General features: G+C 40.1%; 1 protein-coding gene across 2 annotated transcripts in view; it reads right to left on the bottom strand.

The window, feature by feature from the left end:
* The window catches only part of sh2d3cb (SH2 domain containing 3Cb), a 49424-nt gene extending 31780 nt beyond the window's left edge, over window positions 1–17644 (bottom strand). Inside the window, exons 1-4 of one of the 2 annotated variants that reach the window (XM_040050387.1) lie at window positions 17509–17644; window positions 9514–10246; window positions 2285–2324; window positions 1015–1143 (exon numbers count right to left, since the gene is read on the bottom strand). In XM_040050387.1, the coding sequence (XP_039906321.1) occupies window positions 1015–1143; window positions 2285–2324; window positions 9514–10246; window positions 17509–17527 (921 nt within the window). In that variant the 5' untranslated portion in view covers window positions 17528–17644. Of the gene's footprint in view, window positions 1–1014; window positions 1144–2284; window positions 2325–8711; window positions 9446–9513; window positions 10247–17508 lie in introns of those variants that run through there. The other variant, XM_040050388.1, reaches the window with a different exon arrangement.
* Between the last annotated feature and the right edge of the window lie 290 nt (window positions 17645–17934).

The raw sequence follows: 17934 nt of genomic DNA, 5'->3' as shown, positions 1-17934 counted from the left end.
TGCTTGCTTGCTTGCAGGGCAGATGCTGGGAACTGTTTTTTTTCTCCCCCACATGTACTTCTCCAGATATTACCTGACGTAGCCGTCAGAACCACAGTTGGCCAATTGGACTATAAATAGACGTAGCCATTGTGAGATCACCCACTGATTTAAGCCTCTGCATTTTGAAGCTTCGTCTTTGGTCAATACCACATTTCTTAGTTTCTTAGAGCTGGAATATTCATACATATTTAAACTTGCTAGCTAATGCTACCTACAACCAAATTCATGGAAAGTATTTACTACAAAGCAAGCCATATTATTTGCCAGATAACATCATTAAAAGTGCTCCGCAAGATACCAAACATGGTTGAGAGGTCTAGTTCGGTGAGTCAATTTAATGGAGGTCAGGCCTAGCAGGTAGCTGTTGGGTCTACCTGTTGACTCACCTGTCATTCAAAACAGTCATACCCTTAAGATTAATAAAATCCATACAGTGGATAAGAGAGCTCAATAGTGTTTTTTGAACAAGGCTGTAAACATGTCTGTTTGCTGGATATACTTTGACATGGGCGTCAGCCTCAAGTGGCCATTAGAGGAACTGCATGTTTTTGTCACTTCAGTGTTGGTTTCTTTTTGCAGCCCTGGAAATGCTTGGTCAAAATTAAACAGTCCATTAGAGTCTGGCCCGTGTGATGCCCAGTTCCATGCAAGTGACGCTGTGTAATTGTCTCGTAACAACTGAGTACCCCTCGATGCCTAAACATTGAACAGCCAGTATGTTCAGGACTGAAACACACTATTTCCTGCTGAGTGCTGCATAAGTAACAGTGCATAAAGTCCAGAACTGATTCTCTCAACATTGTCTGACCTTAATGCATGAAAGCTAAAAACATCCTTTATTCATATCCTTTTTGTGTAACCCTAAATGACACAAGTAATGAGAAGCGTTTTTAAAAATTATGAAATTTTCATGCAACAGCTGCAAAAAAAAAAAAAAGTGTGTATTTGCATGTGCGTATGTCAGAGGCAGACCTGCCAGGGGATGCATCCGTGGTACCAAGCGTGGCTCTTCAGGTTTGTGCCGCTCAGCCTCAGCTCTTCCTCCAGCTGCTTCCTCAGCTTCTCAGACGGCGCCTCCAACCAGAACTTCTCCTTGGAGAACTTAAAAGACATGACAGGCGCACGTTGAGAAACAACCTCCCCATGTACGAACACAGGAAGGCAACAACATGAGTTTAAGCCATTGTGTGACCTCTGCTGGCTAAAGGTCAAATCCCAGCAGAGTCTTTTATCTTCTGCGTTTTTCCTTCCTGAAAAAAAATCTAAACCAGATTGGCTTTTTAAAGAAATGGCTAAAATACAAGCATGTAGCCAATCTGCAGCCTTCTCTGCTGTTTTTGTGTGAATGTCTGTTAACAGAGGACAGAGTGGGATGAGGGAGGTGGAATAGAGAGAGGGAGGATTGACAGCTCTGGCATTCCCACACTGGCATCCACAGTGGCGGCACCAGAGGCCCAAAACCCAGACCCATGCTGGAGTTTTGGCCTTGTCACTGTGGCAACGTCATTGTTAGATGGGGGTCATCGCTCAGCGGCCTTTGTCTGTCGTGTCTTTATGCAAAAAAAAAAGAAGAAGAAGAAGCTACTGTATACAAAAATTTATGTTAAGGACAAGCTGGGAATACTGGGAGTGTGGACACACACACAAACACATTCCTCAGCTTTATAGGTGACATGTTGTTTTTCTGGTCCCTGAAACCTCCCACCCCCTTCTTCTTTGACAGAATGGTTTGCCCCGTTGAACTGGGAATCAAAGACTGGGAACGGGGCCAGGACCACTTCAAAACAAAATAAGATGGTGTGTGTGTTGTGAGGTAAAGACCTGGAAGCCTCCAGCTCTAATTTCATTAGCATTATCATTCACTGGCAGCTTGTAACATTTAGACAAGTGTGTTTGTCAAGTATCTAATTATAAGTCAATGGAGTGGAAATCATCTTGCTCTCCGAGGCTCTCTCCACCTTTCCTAAACAAGGCCGCCGACCGAGACGCCACCATTGCCAGCGGTAACCAAGTCAGCTCAAAAGTATGTCACCGCAGAGGGGCTGCATTCCCCGAGGCTTTTCTGTCACTGTCCTGATTGAATTAGAGCCACAGAGCCGAGTGTAGGGAATCACAGAGGTTTGCTGAGAGGTCCATATACAGCTGGAAAAAGGCTTGACCACAGGAAGTGAGAAAGCAAAAGGAAGCTGAATCAAAATGAGAGTCAAATGTACTTTAAAGTCGCACAAAAAGGTAAGCTTACTTTCACATATTCTCCTCCACCATCTGTCATGGCCTGATGCCTAAAAAACAAAGGAAACAAGTTTGATTTATTAAGAATATTAGTTTGAACTTTTTCTTGTAAGAGTCCCCAATTACCTATCAGCTAATAATTCACAGGAAAGTTTCTAAAAAAAAGAGTCTAACGAGGTATTAATGACAGGGCAAAATAAATATTGAACCAAGCAAATTATAGAAGAAGGTTCTCTCTCTTCAACACATCCAATGCCACAAATAAGCTCCAGGTGATCTGAGCAGAGTTTAGCAGATGTCAATCAAGTAAATAAATAACTATGATTAACACATTTTAGAAAAATGTGTTTGTTTCATCTGTCTGCTAGAAAAAACAAAATCACCAAATATCGGTATCAGTCTTTAAAATCCTGTATTGGTCAGGTTAGTATTTGTTTATTTATTTTTCGTCTACTTTTAATTTTTTGTTACTTATTGGATGCGATACAAGCACTGTGTTTTCATGAATGATGGCTGCTCTGAATAAATTAAGTTGTTTTTTTTTCTTTGTTCATGAATTGCTCAGTAGAGATCAACAGAGCAGCTATGGGAAAAGAAAAATCGACCAACATACAATAAAGATCCAAGCAGGAAGAATCTGGGACCAATGACTAGTTTCTGTGTCGGAAAAGTGAAGCCAAAGTGGTAGTGCCCTAAATGTGTATTCTTTTTAATGACCACCAGGGGGACAAAGACGTTGTATAGAAGTCTATGTGAAACAGCACTCAGCTCATTGCTGTATGACCTCACTAAACACAATTTTAAATAGTTTCTGGTCTCAGTTGCTACTTTAAGCTCATATTGTAATCAAGTATGTAATCGGTCTGTCTGTCAGTTAGCAGTCTAGCGTTTTTAATATATGATTCTCAGACTTTGTGTCTTCAACAGCATCTAGCGCTGATTTAATTTAGGTGAAAAAGATCACAGCAAATGTGACAATCATTAAAAACTTTATATTACCCAGAATGTTTTTATGGATCGTCTTCAAACTTCACAACACTAAGCTAGGCCTTGGGGGGCACGAGTACATAGGTAGGGTAAGCATTTGCCCTTGATCATATTGTAATAAAAAAAAATGGCTGACGTCAGCATGTTATAAAAAAAAAAAATCATAAAACATCAAAGTTTCAGTATAGCTCTCGTGTTTCTCAGGGAGCCTTGTTAGAGGAGAGAGAATCACCCGCCGCTTCATCAGCTGCCAATGACTTGTAATTGAGAAGTTGTTAACTAGCAACTGTGGGGTGGTTCAGTCAGACCTCTCCCCCCGCCCACCTCCGCCTGTCATGTCTGGTTTCAAACTACCAAGAGGCCGCTGAGCTCAAAGCTTCATGACGGTGTTTTACTAACCAGTATCAGACGCCACAATATTTATGTCCAACTTTTATACAGTCTATAGCTGGGAGTCAGTTAATACACCGGAGCTGAGTGTTTGCATGTCATGTTTACACCATACCATGTCGTCCTAACCCCCCCATCTGCTCTGTGCAGCTACAGCTGGCACTATTTTTAGAGTTGCCGAGAAGAGGGTCGCTTCTGCGACGCGTCAGAATCAAAGTAGAGTCTGCAAGGTGGTGAAATAGCTGACACTGCTACATCATCCACTGAAGCTCCACAGGATTCAGTGTGTCTGAGTCAGGTAACTACTAAATGTAGCCAGGGGGTCTACAGCGCCTGCTGTTTCCAGAAACCACATTTTATGCAACTTTCAACAAACATTCAACGTGTTTTGTAATTTTCATCTACTGTGACATATTTCCTGTCGCACTCATGTAAGATTAGAGTTTAAACTGTTGCAGAGTCGTGGTCATTGACATAGCAACTCTATGGTATCAGATAAAACAGCAAACAACTGTCATCACGGTCACATTCAGCTTTTGTCTTTTATTGTTCAGCCTTGATTAAAGGCTGGAAATCCAACAGCCCTGTTTTCAAACAGCACGTTTTCCTTATTGTTTGTCATCATAATTTACTTGATTTTTTAAAAAATCCCATATCTTGATAAGTGAGTAGCAGTATTATCAGTTAGTTCTGGTAGCAGCAGCAGAAGTTGTACATGCTTTATGCTGTCTGCTGTCCATCGGCCCTCTTGCGAAACTCTCTGACAGCAGCAGTGAGTTCATTCGACACCGCCCAGCAACAACATGCAACCCAACAAACTCCTCCAGGGAGGGTCGGGAATATTCCCGCTCGTATCTGCAAACCGTCTGTTTTTCAAGACTGAAGCAAAAGAAACATTTTTTCTCCATGATGTCCATCCACACAACAGCTGGATCCTCACCAAATCTGAGGCCTGTGGGGCTCACAAAACTAAACTCAGCACTCAGAGGACCACTGACACTTTTCAAATGATGCTTTAAATAAAAAAAAACTCCCAAAAAGCAAAAGCTTTGTTTCTTTCTGACAGCTCTGATGCATTATGTCAGCGCAGAAACACAGCACACTGGCAGGGTGAAACTCTCTGCTCTTCCTCAACTGGCTGCATACTTCCAAGAGTCAAGGGAGGTGACCTTTTGTTCCCAAACACAAACTCTGAGAACAGGCAGCACACACTCACAGATGTGGACATACAGCATGAGAAACGCGCTGGCATTCAAAAACTAAACCCCACGCAGATGATTTTAAGCCCTGATATACTGCTTGTGCTGTTTGGGAATGATGCCGACGCTCACTGGCTGTTTTAATTATTAGATTAAACCCTTTAGGGCTAGGAAGGAGGAGGAGGGTATTTTTATGGCATTATTGAGGACAATATAATAAACAGGAAGTCAGACGAAGACAAAACTCCCAGGTTACAACACGGCACCCCATTCATTCCAGTAAAAGCTGCTTCATACCTGCTTTTTCAAACTCAGGACTGAAAAACTCCAAGTTTCCAAGTATCAGGATGTTCCAATTCTGAGATCCTTGGAGCAAATAAAAACAGAGAGCACCTCTCCCTCACAGGATAAAATAAAATAAATGCAAGCCTCTTCTAGATGTTCCAAATGGTTTAAAAGCGAGTATGGACGTCAGGATCAGATATCGGGTGACAGCAAACGACCACAGTGATAGCAGTAAATACTGAAAGTGCAAATGCAAATTTATTTTTACATTTTTTCTTTTTATCTATCTTGTAATTGACTGTATTACTTAACCAATAAACGCAGGTTCAGAACATTTATATTGTATTATATTATATATTTGTTATATTCATGTAATTATTTATAAAAAAGTTAAGCTGATTTTTCCATTCAAAACACATAATGACTCAGTCATTTCCTTGCAATGAGGAATGTAGCTTATTACTTATTAATGACGAATTCTGTAAAAATAGGATGTGAACCTCCTTGAGAACAGGAAAAAAGCTGGTGGTTGCCCGGTGATTGTGTTTAAATTTTTCACTACTTTTCAAACAACCCAGAGGATAAAAGAGTAGCGCCCTCAACCCTGAGGTCTCTGTAAGGAGACGGCTCAGGTCACCTGATGTGAGATATAATGATAGATGTTTTTATCTCTATTTAAAGGCGACAAACTGGAGACCTGCAGCTATATCTAAGAATAAGCTTATAACCAGCTTATAACCAGTGGTCAACGTCCACTTATACGTGGACAGGATACTGTCACACATGGTCAATATTCTTCTGCTCACATTTTTTCTTCACACTTGGACCGAACCACAGTTAAAGTCTGTTCACTGTTAAGTTATAAGACTGTTTGCAGTGGCCTTATCCATGAGGGGAAACTCCCTCCACTTCAGGGCTGCACTCCTCAAACCAGCACCAAATTTTACAGCAGTTCCTGCTCCGACTGCCAGCAGCTGTTACGCCATCAAGCAACAGCAACACAGTCAGAGAGACTCTGCCTGTGGTTTAACGCTTCCCTAATAACGACATTAGTTGCAAAGAGCTGAGGCTGACTGCAACAAACACAGAGTGGAAAAAGAAAGTCACCAAGCCTGGATGACTTTTTAAAAGCAGGTCAAGTTCAGCCTCAGTGACCACTTCTGCTCTGATGGCTTCTTAAACTTGAATTACCTCCTTTATTGCAATAAGGTGAGAATTCAGAACGTGCTGAGTTCGGGCAGTGCAATTCCTCCGAAACTGTGAACAGCTGAAAGCTGATGTGACACCTCTGCGGCTGCGCTGCGGGTAATTTTAGGCAACTGCTCTTACTACTACTTACTAATAATTTGAGAAATCTCCAATTTGCCTGTCTCATCGATCGTTCGCGGGATATGCCTCAAACTTGATGGGTTTCTGGTTGTTTGGATGAAGATTTCTCATTGTTTTCCTGTTCCCACTGAGTCCACTACTGTGACTGTGGCTCTACTCTATCTGCAGGGACGGGGCCCACACACCAACACAGCCATGTTTGTTTAAATATCTTTGTGAGGGCATTCATCCACATGAACGCACGTCACTTAGTTTAGCGATACCACATCTAAAAGTGTCCGACATGGCGGTGTTTTGGTCCCACACTGAGGTTTGAAGACCATCGTCTACATCTTAAGGCTTTGTAGTGTCCCGTGGGTGCAGGGTTGAAATGTGGAATAACAAAATTCAGACTGGTTCTCAAAAAGACAAACAGGCATTTAAAAAAAATGTTAGTCTTTGGTTTCCTGTGACAAACAGCTTAAGTCATCCAGTTATGTTTTCACTACACACACATTCAACAAGTGTGACCATACAGCGGTCGTCTTTTCAAACCAGCAACTTCCAATTAACTGCACAGTCAGGGAAAATCTGTAAGTTGGGGCTACACTTACCCGGAACAGGCACTGCACCGGTAGTTAAAAGAAACGCACTGTTAATGGGAGGCTGGACGAGTCGTCTCTGTTTATCCACAAATCCACTCTGAGCCTTTTCCCCTGACAGCTACAGGACACCATTTCCTCTTATTCTGCTACTGAAAGTCGATAATAAAACTAAAAGCTTTCCTTTGATGCTGATGTGAGTCTTAAAGCCGTTTAATGTTAGTTTTTTTTAACAGATACTGAGGATTTTTGGTTGGGAGATCTTCTTTCTCCTAAAGCTTCGAGTTTGAAAGAACGGGTGTTCGTCGGCCCTAACTTATTTCTGTCTCCAAAACATAAATACATAAAATGGCAGGAGCCAAAATGCTAACAATAAGACTTCATAATGAAACAACATAAGCCGATTTTTTAAGTAAAACAACCAAATATTCATCATTCTCGTCATTTCAGACGTTCTTTTTTATAGATACAGACACATTTCCTTTTACTTTCACTCTTGTTGGCCTTTATCAACCTCTTGAACTCTCTAGCAGGTTAAGCGAGTTCAAATCAAATGATCAGGCTGGTGATAATTAGCAGGCCTGTTATCACAGCTGTCCGATGAACTGTATATTAAGTTGAGATTCTGGACGTATCAATATTTTGTTCAATATTTTGAGCATTTTTGTGATTCTGACTTTGTAAAATTTTGGCACCTCTGAGCTTTATTTTTCCAGTAATGCACTGGTATCAGATATAATTACATCTACACGAATCACACCGTCACTTCGCTGTTTTACTCAAATGTTTGGTGACATTTAGAAGCTTGAAACAGATCTTTGCAAACGAAACTACTTTAAAGTCAAATTCTAATGATTTTTTTTCACAGTTTTACAAACTAAATTCTTAATTACAGCATAATGTTAACAGGAATAACAGGACGATATATACTGAAAAAAGAAAAATACCAAAAAGTTCAATTTGGGAAGACATAATCATTTACTTCAGCTTGATTAAGATAGACTTTTACCTGCAGGGCCATAACATTTAAGTATTTTCATAGCCTTTTATTTGTACAAGAATCATTCATTTCTTTTATAATTTGGATTAAAGCAGCAGAAGGTGGGATGCTTTTCCTTGAAGCCAGCACTAAGCGACTGACACAAGGTCGCAAAACTGTGACAGCATGCAGCGGGACATACAAGTCAGGTGGAAAAGAGACGAAGTTAAACCTGCTGCTGCATCTCTGCCAAAGAAGTCTTATCACTCTTCAGAGTGAAGCAGCGCAGGATCAAATTCCTCCGCTTATGTAACTAACAGACCGGTCCAGAGCCAGCAAGCCGACTCACTTCAAAGTCGACTTGTAGCTAGTAAATGTTTTACTGATCCTCGTTTCAGGTTTTATGGCACCAAACTAACCAAAAACACGCCTCTATTTCCGCCTTTACAAATATACTTCAAACGAAAGAAAAGCGACCGAAGGGATAAAAATATCAAAGCCTCGGAGCTGAGACTGTTCCCCGAAGCAGATTAACAGATGATCGTGACAGATAGTTTTCTCTGACTGTCTCACTGTTTCAGAAAAAACTAACTGTGTGTGTTCTTCAAGAAACACAAACCCTGATCTCACAGCCTGGCTCCGTGTCATCAGTGGATAAAGAGTTAATAGCGGAAGCGGTTTTCTCACCTTTCCCTCCTCACCCCGCTTAACTTTAAGTCCCCAACTTCACACATCTTGTCCCGAGGTCAGTCCTCACGGCTTCGCCCAGCTGACTGATAGCCGCGGTGAGTGGGAGCGGAGCTACTGCGCATGTCCGCAGCGACAGCTACTTTCACAGTGCATTTTAATCTTCACGTGTTGAATATTTGAGAGTTTTATTTTTTAGAGAGTGTCATAATGTTACTTAGTTTCTTTTCGATAATTAATTAGTTATTATTTTACCACAGAGTTACTTTCATTGTCTCTTCTGTTACAGACAATATTTTCTATTATTTCATTATATTTACATTTTAGATCTATTCATTTTAAATATTTTCATCCAGCATTATTTGATTCAGTGACTCGAGCTTATAGAGTGTTGTGCATTTTATATTATTTTTTAATTTAATTTAAGTTGATTTCATTTTTATGCTTTATTTTTAAGATTTATATTCTTTTTTCTTTTTAAACAGATAATTTAATAGATCAGTGATCGATTAAGTGACTGATTTATTTCAGGTCAACTCAATATTAAATTAATTTCCACTAACAAGCAGCTGGGTGTCAGGTGGTCATGAAACATGACCTTTTTTCAATCTCTCGTGATTATTACTATTTTCTACTAATAGTTTAAGTCTCACAAAGACACTTTTGTGAATTTTCAGTCTGTTTTTCTTATGTTTCTAACTAAAAACGTTTTTCTACTGATATGAATTGACTGCCTGAATAACAATCAGGCTGTGTATTTCTGACCTGCATCTTCTGAGAGAAAAATAAATAAACATCTCACTTGTCAGCATACTCCACTTCCTGTGAGCTTTTCACGGTTGTGGTGGTTTCCTGTGTACGTGTGACGCCTCGCAGTCTCTCTGTTTGGGGGTCCAGGTGGCTGTGGGCTGTTTCAGCTATAGGATCCATCGGCACATACAGATCCTGGTTCGAAGCAGCCTTGTGGCTCTTAACTGAAGGCTCTCTGGCTGTTTCTAAATCATTCTTGCTCTTTAATGCCTCACTGCTGGTTAAAGATTCCACAGCAGGATCACAGCTGTCAGATTCTGAGGTCAAAGGTGAAGTCCGGCTGGATGTTGGTGTCACTGGCAGTGACCGGGCCAACGTAGAAGCTGGCTGAGGCTTTTCCATATTGTTCACACTAAGGCTTGTCAGAGCACCAAGCAGGGGCGAGTCCCGGACATGCTCTCCCGCCTTCAAATTGCCCTGCCTCTCACTCATCCCTTTCTCCTCCTCCTCCTCCTCTGTCTTGGTCTTCTTCTCCTTTAGCCCCTTAAAGCTCTTCTTCTGCTTGTCATTGCGAGGCACAGTCCCCACATGTGTGTACATCTCACAGGAGCGGGCGTAGGTGGGGCTGTGGAGGCAGGACTCCATGTCGTCCACCGACTGGTTGCCCATCCCTGCAGATTTGTCCCCGGAAAAGCTCCCATCATACTCCAGGGACGCTTTGGTGCTCTTCTTCCCTGTTGAGCGGCGGAAGGAGAGATTGGAGAGGCTCCCGAACAGTTTTAAATCTGGAGAAGAAGAGTTAGTTAAAAAGGAGTTAAAAAAATTTTTTTAAGTGCAAAAACATTAATAAAAGCATTTTTAAATTACGCAGCTGGAGAACACAGAAGCCAATGCCTAAGTGCTTTCAGTCTTTTGAATGGCCAACAGGGGGCGACTCCTTTGGTTGCATAAAGATGTCTGAATGTATAGAAGACTATGAGAAAATTAGCCTCTTCTGATTTAATCTATGACATCAGTATACACTTTGCTGGTGACTTTATGGTCTTAATTGCCCGTTTAAAGTCCTCCATCCACATATTCTCTTCCGTTTGTCCTTATCAGGGACGCAGGGAGACTGGAGCCTATCCCAGCTATCATAGGGCGAGACACAGTATACACCCTGGACAGGTCACCAATCTGACGTAGGGCTAACACAGAGCGACAGACCTGCTTAATAAAATGTGATGTTCATTTTGTAAATGTTAGTCCCATTTAGAGTGAAATAGATGGGTAAGCAGGGTATAGAGTGTACTGTGATTTTTGGCTTCCTGGTCAGATCCCTGTATGAGGTCTGGTTTTATTAAAGAAAAAAAGAAGAAGAACAAGAAGAAAGAAACACCTGGCAGTGACCTAAAATGCCAGCTGTTACCTCCCTGTTGTGTCGTATACAGATGTTTTCTCAAAGCTGCTGCTGTCTCACATTTCTGTCCAAAGGTTTTGTGCAGCAGGGCTCATTCTCACTCACAGCATGTCACAAATTGCAATAGCAACAAGCTCTTGGCATCACATTCAAATGCAATAGTCGACCTGTAACCTTATATTTTGAACCAAACCACAGAAAAACCACGTGTTTTTCAAACCCTAACCGAGTAATTAGTAGTGCCTTTATAGGGCCTAAACCATATATATAAACCATATATAAACCTAACCATATATATATAAAGTAAACAAAGCATGACACCTTTTTAGGAACAGTGATAGGCTTGTGTGAGAACCACAGACTTTATATACCCACATGTTTGTTTTATTTTTTTACAGGTTTGTTACTTGCTAATAGACGTTTACTCAGTAAAATCTTTAGATGACTCATACTGTAACTCATACCAGGTGACATTGTTAGTCAGATTATTCCTGGAATCCTTTTAAAATACTGTGAGACTGTGTTTAAAATTATCTTCAAAATAAGAGCTCAAAAAAGAAAGGACATCATGGTAGCCTCCATCTTTTGTATACAGTCTGTGATTTCAAGCTTGTTTATCAGAATTGTTTTAGAAACATAAACATGCAGTTTTTTTTAATTGTTTTTTTAGTTCATGACGTCTTTATATTCTCTGACTTTAGATCTTTAGTCAGAGAGTTTCTCAACTTTTTTGCTTGCTGAGTGAGTTCAATCAATTTCTTTGTCATCTTTTATCTTTTAAAAAATAGAAAAACAGGAAAACACAACGTGTGTGTTAAAAACTGAAAAACCCCAAATTCATCAAGATTAAACGCGACAAAATGATTTTAATCTGGCTCGTTTTGCAGTGATGCACTGGCTGATCCCTGCACAGGGTCATCTTTTTAATTTGGGTTAGCCCCTTAGTGACATGAACATGCACATTTTAAACACACATTAGCATCAGTGCAGAGCCATTATGTCCCTATTTAGACCTACAGCTGCAAACCAACATGTTTTCTTTGCGTTGGAGGCATTTGAGGAATGTCATCGTACCCTTGTTTCTCTCTTATGAGGTGAAGCTCCCGAACTTTCACCAGTGTTCAAGTGTTTTCCCAAAGGACCAATTAGGCTCTGGAGGCACTGACTGTTGTGTATTTAATTCAGCAGCTAAACATGGACTCATGATTTGGAGAGAAATACAAAGATGGGGTTGATGGAGGGTAGATGTTATCTTTTACACTTGAGCCAGCATGTGTCACTTCCACATTGTTCTTAATCGATTTCCATGACCATAAAAATGAGAAAATGTTCTTTATTGGCTGTCATATTTTAGAGTAAATCCCACTCAGTGGAGTTAAGTTAAACACTGTAGTACTAAACAATCAACTTAAAAACCTCCTCTCTTTCCAATAAACAGATATGGGCATTTCCCTTTGTGTCATTTATTCCTTATATGCTGTTGAGTTTTGTTAAGTTTATGGTCAGTTTTGCTTCCTGTTCCTTTACTTAATTCATCCCCTTCTCTGTGTTTTTTAGTGCTGTCTCATCTCAGAGAGAAGTGAACATTTGTCCTAGATATGGCCCACATCTGTGGTTTTCTATGAACCACACTGAACCTTGAGCCAGAGGTCAGATCAGTTGTGACATCTGGGGCACATCTGGCCCACATAGTACTTTCTATAACCCATGCCTGACCTGCTTTATGCCCACAGAGCACCTGATGGTGCCATAACTGAACCGTACGTGCCAAAAGTAGCCCAGACCAGGCCCGACTGTGCGTGCCTGCTACCTGGACTGTTTTTCACTCCCTTTGTCTCCCTCTGTTTGTTGTCAATGCATGCTTTGTCTCTCTGACATGCACTTCCTGTTTTATTTTGGTAGCAACTGTATTCGCTTGGTTGTAGAAACATTCAAAAATCCCAAAGAACTTGTTAGGCGTTGAGTTCATTCTGTTTTTAAAATGGTTTCGCTTTCTTTGAGATACAATTACTTTGAGGAACTGAGGAAAAATGATCTACTGTTAACTCTAATCAGATTTATGTATATAGTGCCAAATTATAACAGCAGACAAGCAGATTTTACAAAATTTGCAGCTACGTCCTTTGCCAATTTCTGTTAAGGAAAATAATGCCACGATGTGCCAAAATTAATGTTTTTCTGCAGCAAACAGATTCACTTCAGCATTTATGATCCTTGGCTATTTCTGTAAATGTCAAAGGACAACGTGACACTTAAAGCAACAACGTGACTCTAAAATTTGAACTTTTTAAAACTATTCAACTGAGCTCCATTGGAGGTTTTTGTTGTCCCGAAGCCTGAAGCTGATTCGTTTTCACAGAGTGAATAAATGTCCTCAGGCTGCCTCAAAAAAATCAGTTTTTATAAGACAGCTACCAAGTCAAGCAGCAGAAGAAGAGATGCACAGAGGCCTGTTGTCCTGTCAGCAGGAATTCGCTGTCTTTTCTTAGCTCAGCTCTGTGCGCTCAGCCGGGCCGCTGTCCCTTCAAACAGCACAAAGGCACGTCTATGCTTCGTTAACAATGGAGCAAAAAGATGTTTGTAAGTGGAACAGTGGACAAAGCAACAGCGGACACGCTGGAACGAGCGCCAATAGAGCACATTCATTTATGGGCTTGCACAAATAAACTTACATCAGCCTCTTTTACCAGACTCGTCTAATACCACTGTCTCTGTGCTTCTACTACTACTTTTCTACTTCAGCTCTACTAAGAGTTAATATATAGTAATATTATTCATGTCTTATGTACCATACATACAAGACATTTTCAAATATGTTTGCTTTAGATTACTTCCTCCGCTTTGATACAGTTCCATATTATAATATTTATAAATGTAACCTGTGATAAGTTACACTAAGGTTTTGGGGGGATTTTTAATGCTCAGTATATTTGTGACTGATATCAACAGATGTTAAACAAGATGTATTTTATCATATCATGGTGTGGGTCGCAATGTCGCATCACAGGAAGAGGTTCCTGTTTCAGGGCACTTCTTTAGTGTCATGTGTTCTCTCCTGATGCTCCAGCTTCCTGCCGCAGCCATTGTGTTGAATGGTGATTCTGAAATAATCTAAGGTATGAATGAGTTCAGATTCAGTTCAGATAATGGATGGTTTTCATTTTGTCTCCAGCAGACTTAGAGACGGTGCACTGGGGTTCGAGTTTATGGTGACTGAGCTTATATAGGTAAGTAAGGATTGTGCCCGATCTAAAAGTGGCCACCTGAGCTCATTTTATTTATATGCTTTTACATATAACCACTAGAGATTGCTTAATTTTAAAAATGCTTCTACACTGAAAAAGTGTTGCATTGCACTCCACTGTAGCAACAGAAAATTGGGATTTCTGGGTTAACACTGTTTATTTCACTGTACCTAAAATTAAAAATAACTTACCATGAAAATAATCAACACAAACAATTTGTCAAATGTGAGAATCTGTACTTCAAGTAAAAGGTTTATATTAAATTACAGTCTGAGTACAACTAATAAACTTAGCTGTAACAAAATAGGGTAATTATTAAAGTTGGTTCAAAGTAACATTTCTTTTCAGTGTGTTACGCTAAAGTCACACCAAGAAAAACTGTGGTGGAAGACGGCGGTCTGACTAAAATTACTGTAACTTTGTGCAATGAACAAGTTCCCTACTCGCTTTTGAAATGGTTGCTTCGAAGGACTGCGATCACTCACTTCAGTCTCACTTTGGTGCATCAAAACTGAGTTAGTCTGCTCTTATTTTTTAGATTGAAAGTTAGCAATTGCATGAAATCGCTTTGTGAAAATGTGGCAAGTAAGTATGATAAATCAGTGAAGATCACATATCTGTTGCCATCCACATACACAGAAACCTACTTTCATAATCCAGCCAGAAGCTCAAAGATCTGAAAATACAACATGAATACAACCAGCTGAATAAAAGGAGAACCTCCGACTGCAAAGACGCAAACTGGGTGCTGAGTAAGATTGACTGCCATGCGTAGGCAATCTGTTTGCATTTACAAATAAGAAGGTAGTTATTAGAAAGTCAGTCAGAGAGTGACTGTGTCAGTCTGAGTCTGCTAGGACAGCGCGCAGGTTGTCTTTAGGAGACGAGACTCAAAACCAAATTTAAGACGCTGCTTTTGTCATTTGGCTGCTCTGATATTCCAATCAGATTAAAAACATAATTTAAAAACATACAATAAACAATATCTGGTTGCAAATTTAATAAATTGTTTCAAATTCTTTTGGCTTTTATTATAAAGCATATTTCAGAAGTCTGCAAGTTGCAGTTGGAGTTTCAATATAAGTGAGCTGTTTAAAGTTTCCTTAATCTGGGGCGTGAACACAGCTGCAGCCTGTGGTTGTCTAATAAATGATGAATCCCTCTTCAGCTGTTTGTGCCTTTTGGAGCACTGAGGCTTGCTGTGAAGTCCAATCTGTCCTCACTAGTTATCTGTAGCCAGTGCAAATATCCTTTCTATGGAAGCAGCTTGCCAACCAGGCCAGTGAGCTTCAGCTGATAGCTTTACCTTTGCATGTAACAGTTACGTCGGGCTTTGGAAAAATAAGATGGCAACAGCAATTTACCAACAGTCAAACACATGAAAAAGGTTTGCAAGCGACAGACAAAAAAGCAAAGAAAGTGAACTGAACACAAGTGAACATCAAAAATGGCAGAACTATTAAAGACAGCAACAGAATTTAGCTAAAAGAATAAACAGAAGACCACAGCAGAGGGGGAGGTGTTTGAACTATCAATTACAGTAAAATGTGCAGCGCCAGCCGCAGTGATAAGAGTAAGCAGAAGTGGCAAGGCAGCAGTAAAAATATTTTTGTGTCAGGAAGTCTGACTGAGATCAAGATCTGCTTTGCAAAAACAACACTGATAAGTACTTTAATACACAAATTCTCACCCGATTGCATTTAGTGAAAAACAGCCGTCACACACAAATTAAACATGGAGAGTGTTTTTATATCCGCTGTCCAGTTTCTGCAGCTTCCATTGCAGATACACAGTCACTGAACTTTTCTACAACACAGTTTAGAACATTTAATGGTAATTTATCACCTGTGTGTAAAACATTTTTAACAATTAATGTCTTCAAACGGCTTATTAGGCTTAGTTCCTACTTCTAAGCTGGACTGCTGTAATTATTATCAGGATGTCCTAAAAACCCTCAAAGTTGCTCCAGAATGCTGCAGCCAGAGTTCTGACAGGGACTAGAAAGAGAGCATATTTCTCATGTATTCTCATCAATCCAGAATTGAAGTTAAAATCCTGCTCCTCACATGCAAGATTGTGAATAGTCAGGCTCCATTTTATCTCAAAAACCTCATCGTACCATATCACCCTATTAGAGCACTTCGCTCTCAGACTGCAGGCTTACTATTTGAAAATAGAATGAGAGGGAGAGGCTTCAGTTTTCAGGCCTCTTCTGTAGAACCAGCTCCCAGTTTGGACTCAGGAGACAGACACATCTCTAGTTTTAAGATCAGACTTTCTTTTGTGCTAAAGCGTACAGTTTACTGCTGGATCAGGTGACCCTGAATCCTCCCTTAGTTATGCTGCAATAATTCTAGGCTGCTGGGGGATTCCCATAATGCATTTCTTTTTCACTGACTATGTGTTAATAGACCTCTCTGCATTTAATTATTACTTGTTATTAATCTCTGACTCTCTTCCACAGCATGTCTTTTGCCCTGTCTTCCTCATCTCACCCCAACTGTTAGCGGCAGATGGCCCCGCCCCTCCCTGAGTCTGGTCCTGCTGGAGGTTTCTTCCTGTTAAAAGGGAGTTTTTCCTTCCCACTGTCGCCAAAGGTCTTGCTCATAATGTTGCTGGGTATTTCTCTGTTTTATCATATGGTCCTCATCTTACCATACAAACCACATTGAAGCAACTGTTGTTGTGATTTGGAGTTATATAAATAAAGTTGAACTGAATTGAACTGAGATCCCCTCATGAACCTGATAAGGATAAGCGGAAGAGAATGGACGGATGGATGATCAAGATCCCAAATATCTATTTACAACATGTCACATGAAATTTGTAGATTTATCTCAGAAAAAGCTGCGTGCCCGGCAGAGAGACACAGGCTAGTTTGATGCCACAACTTTTGTACTATTACTTAGAAGGATTACGCCTTTCACCTAAATTTAAACGTCCTTGTTAGTAGATCTGCAATGTTGTAAGATGACTGATAAGTCATCCAACAAAAATGTTGGAAAATGACTGTTTCAGTCCTGAAACTGAAGTTTTAAGCTTTGTATAGAACATAAGCACAACTTTAATTCATGTCATGCCCAACCAGTTTTATCTTGTGACCTTTGGACGATCTAAACTTTAGAAAAAAATATTGCTGGATTTCAGAGCAAAGATTTTTTTTTTTTACTGTGAATGCTTTGTGTGAATTCTGCTGTCACTACCTTTTCTTTTTAGTATTTTACACCAAAATATAAAACTTTAAACAGTTTTTAAAATCAGCCTAAAATCAGAAAAAGTTCAGTCCACCATCAGGTGCTTTTCTCACTGACGGATTTGATTTACTTTTGCTGGATCCTTTAGGGCGACAGATGACAAGTACTTTTCCAAATAATTCCCCATCAGAAAATAAAACATAACTTACTCAGTTTCCGTTTGCTCATGGCTCACTGGTGGAGTGTGTGGGCTTCCTAATAACATGTAAAGCACTCTTTAAAAGTGTCCTCCACGTCTTTCCAGCACCATGCTCTTTACTCAACAGAATGAATCTACTTCCTGTCTTGTGAACGCAGCGGAAGCTGGGGGTAAAATTTCAAGTTTTCGCTGTGCTGTCTTGTAGCAATCAGATGACAAGTCCTATCGTCACTTTACACTGGAAGTGAGAGGTGCAACAGCAAATTACTGTTTTCTCTCTAAGTCACTACCCAACCAACAAACCAACAAACAGGAAATCTCATTGTGGTTTCTACAAGAAAATTATATATTTTTACTTTAAATATAATTTAAATTCAGACACTAGTAGATACACAATGGTAGCTGGAAACTCTTTTTTTGGCATCTCTATAATCTA

Source organism: Simochromis diagramma, unplaced genomic scaffold (genome assembly GCF_900408965.1).
Source record: "Simochromis diagramma unplaced genomic scaffold, fSimDia1.1 OVJJ01000131.1, whole genome shotgun sequence".
NCBI classification, from domain to species: Eukaryota; Metazoa; Chordata; class Actinopteri; order Cichliformes; family Cichlidae; genus Simochromis; species Simochromis diagramma.
This window is presented reverse-complemented; position numbering and strand designations above follow the sequence as displayed.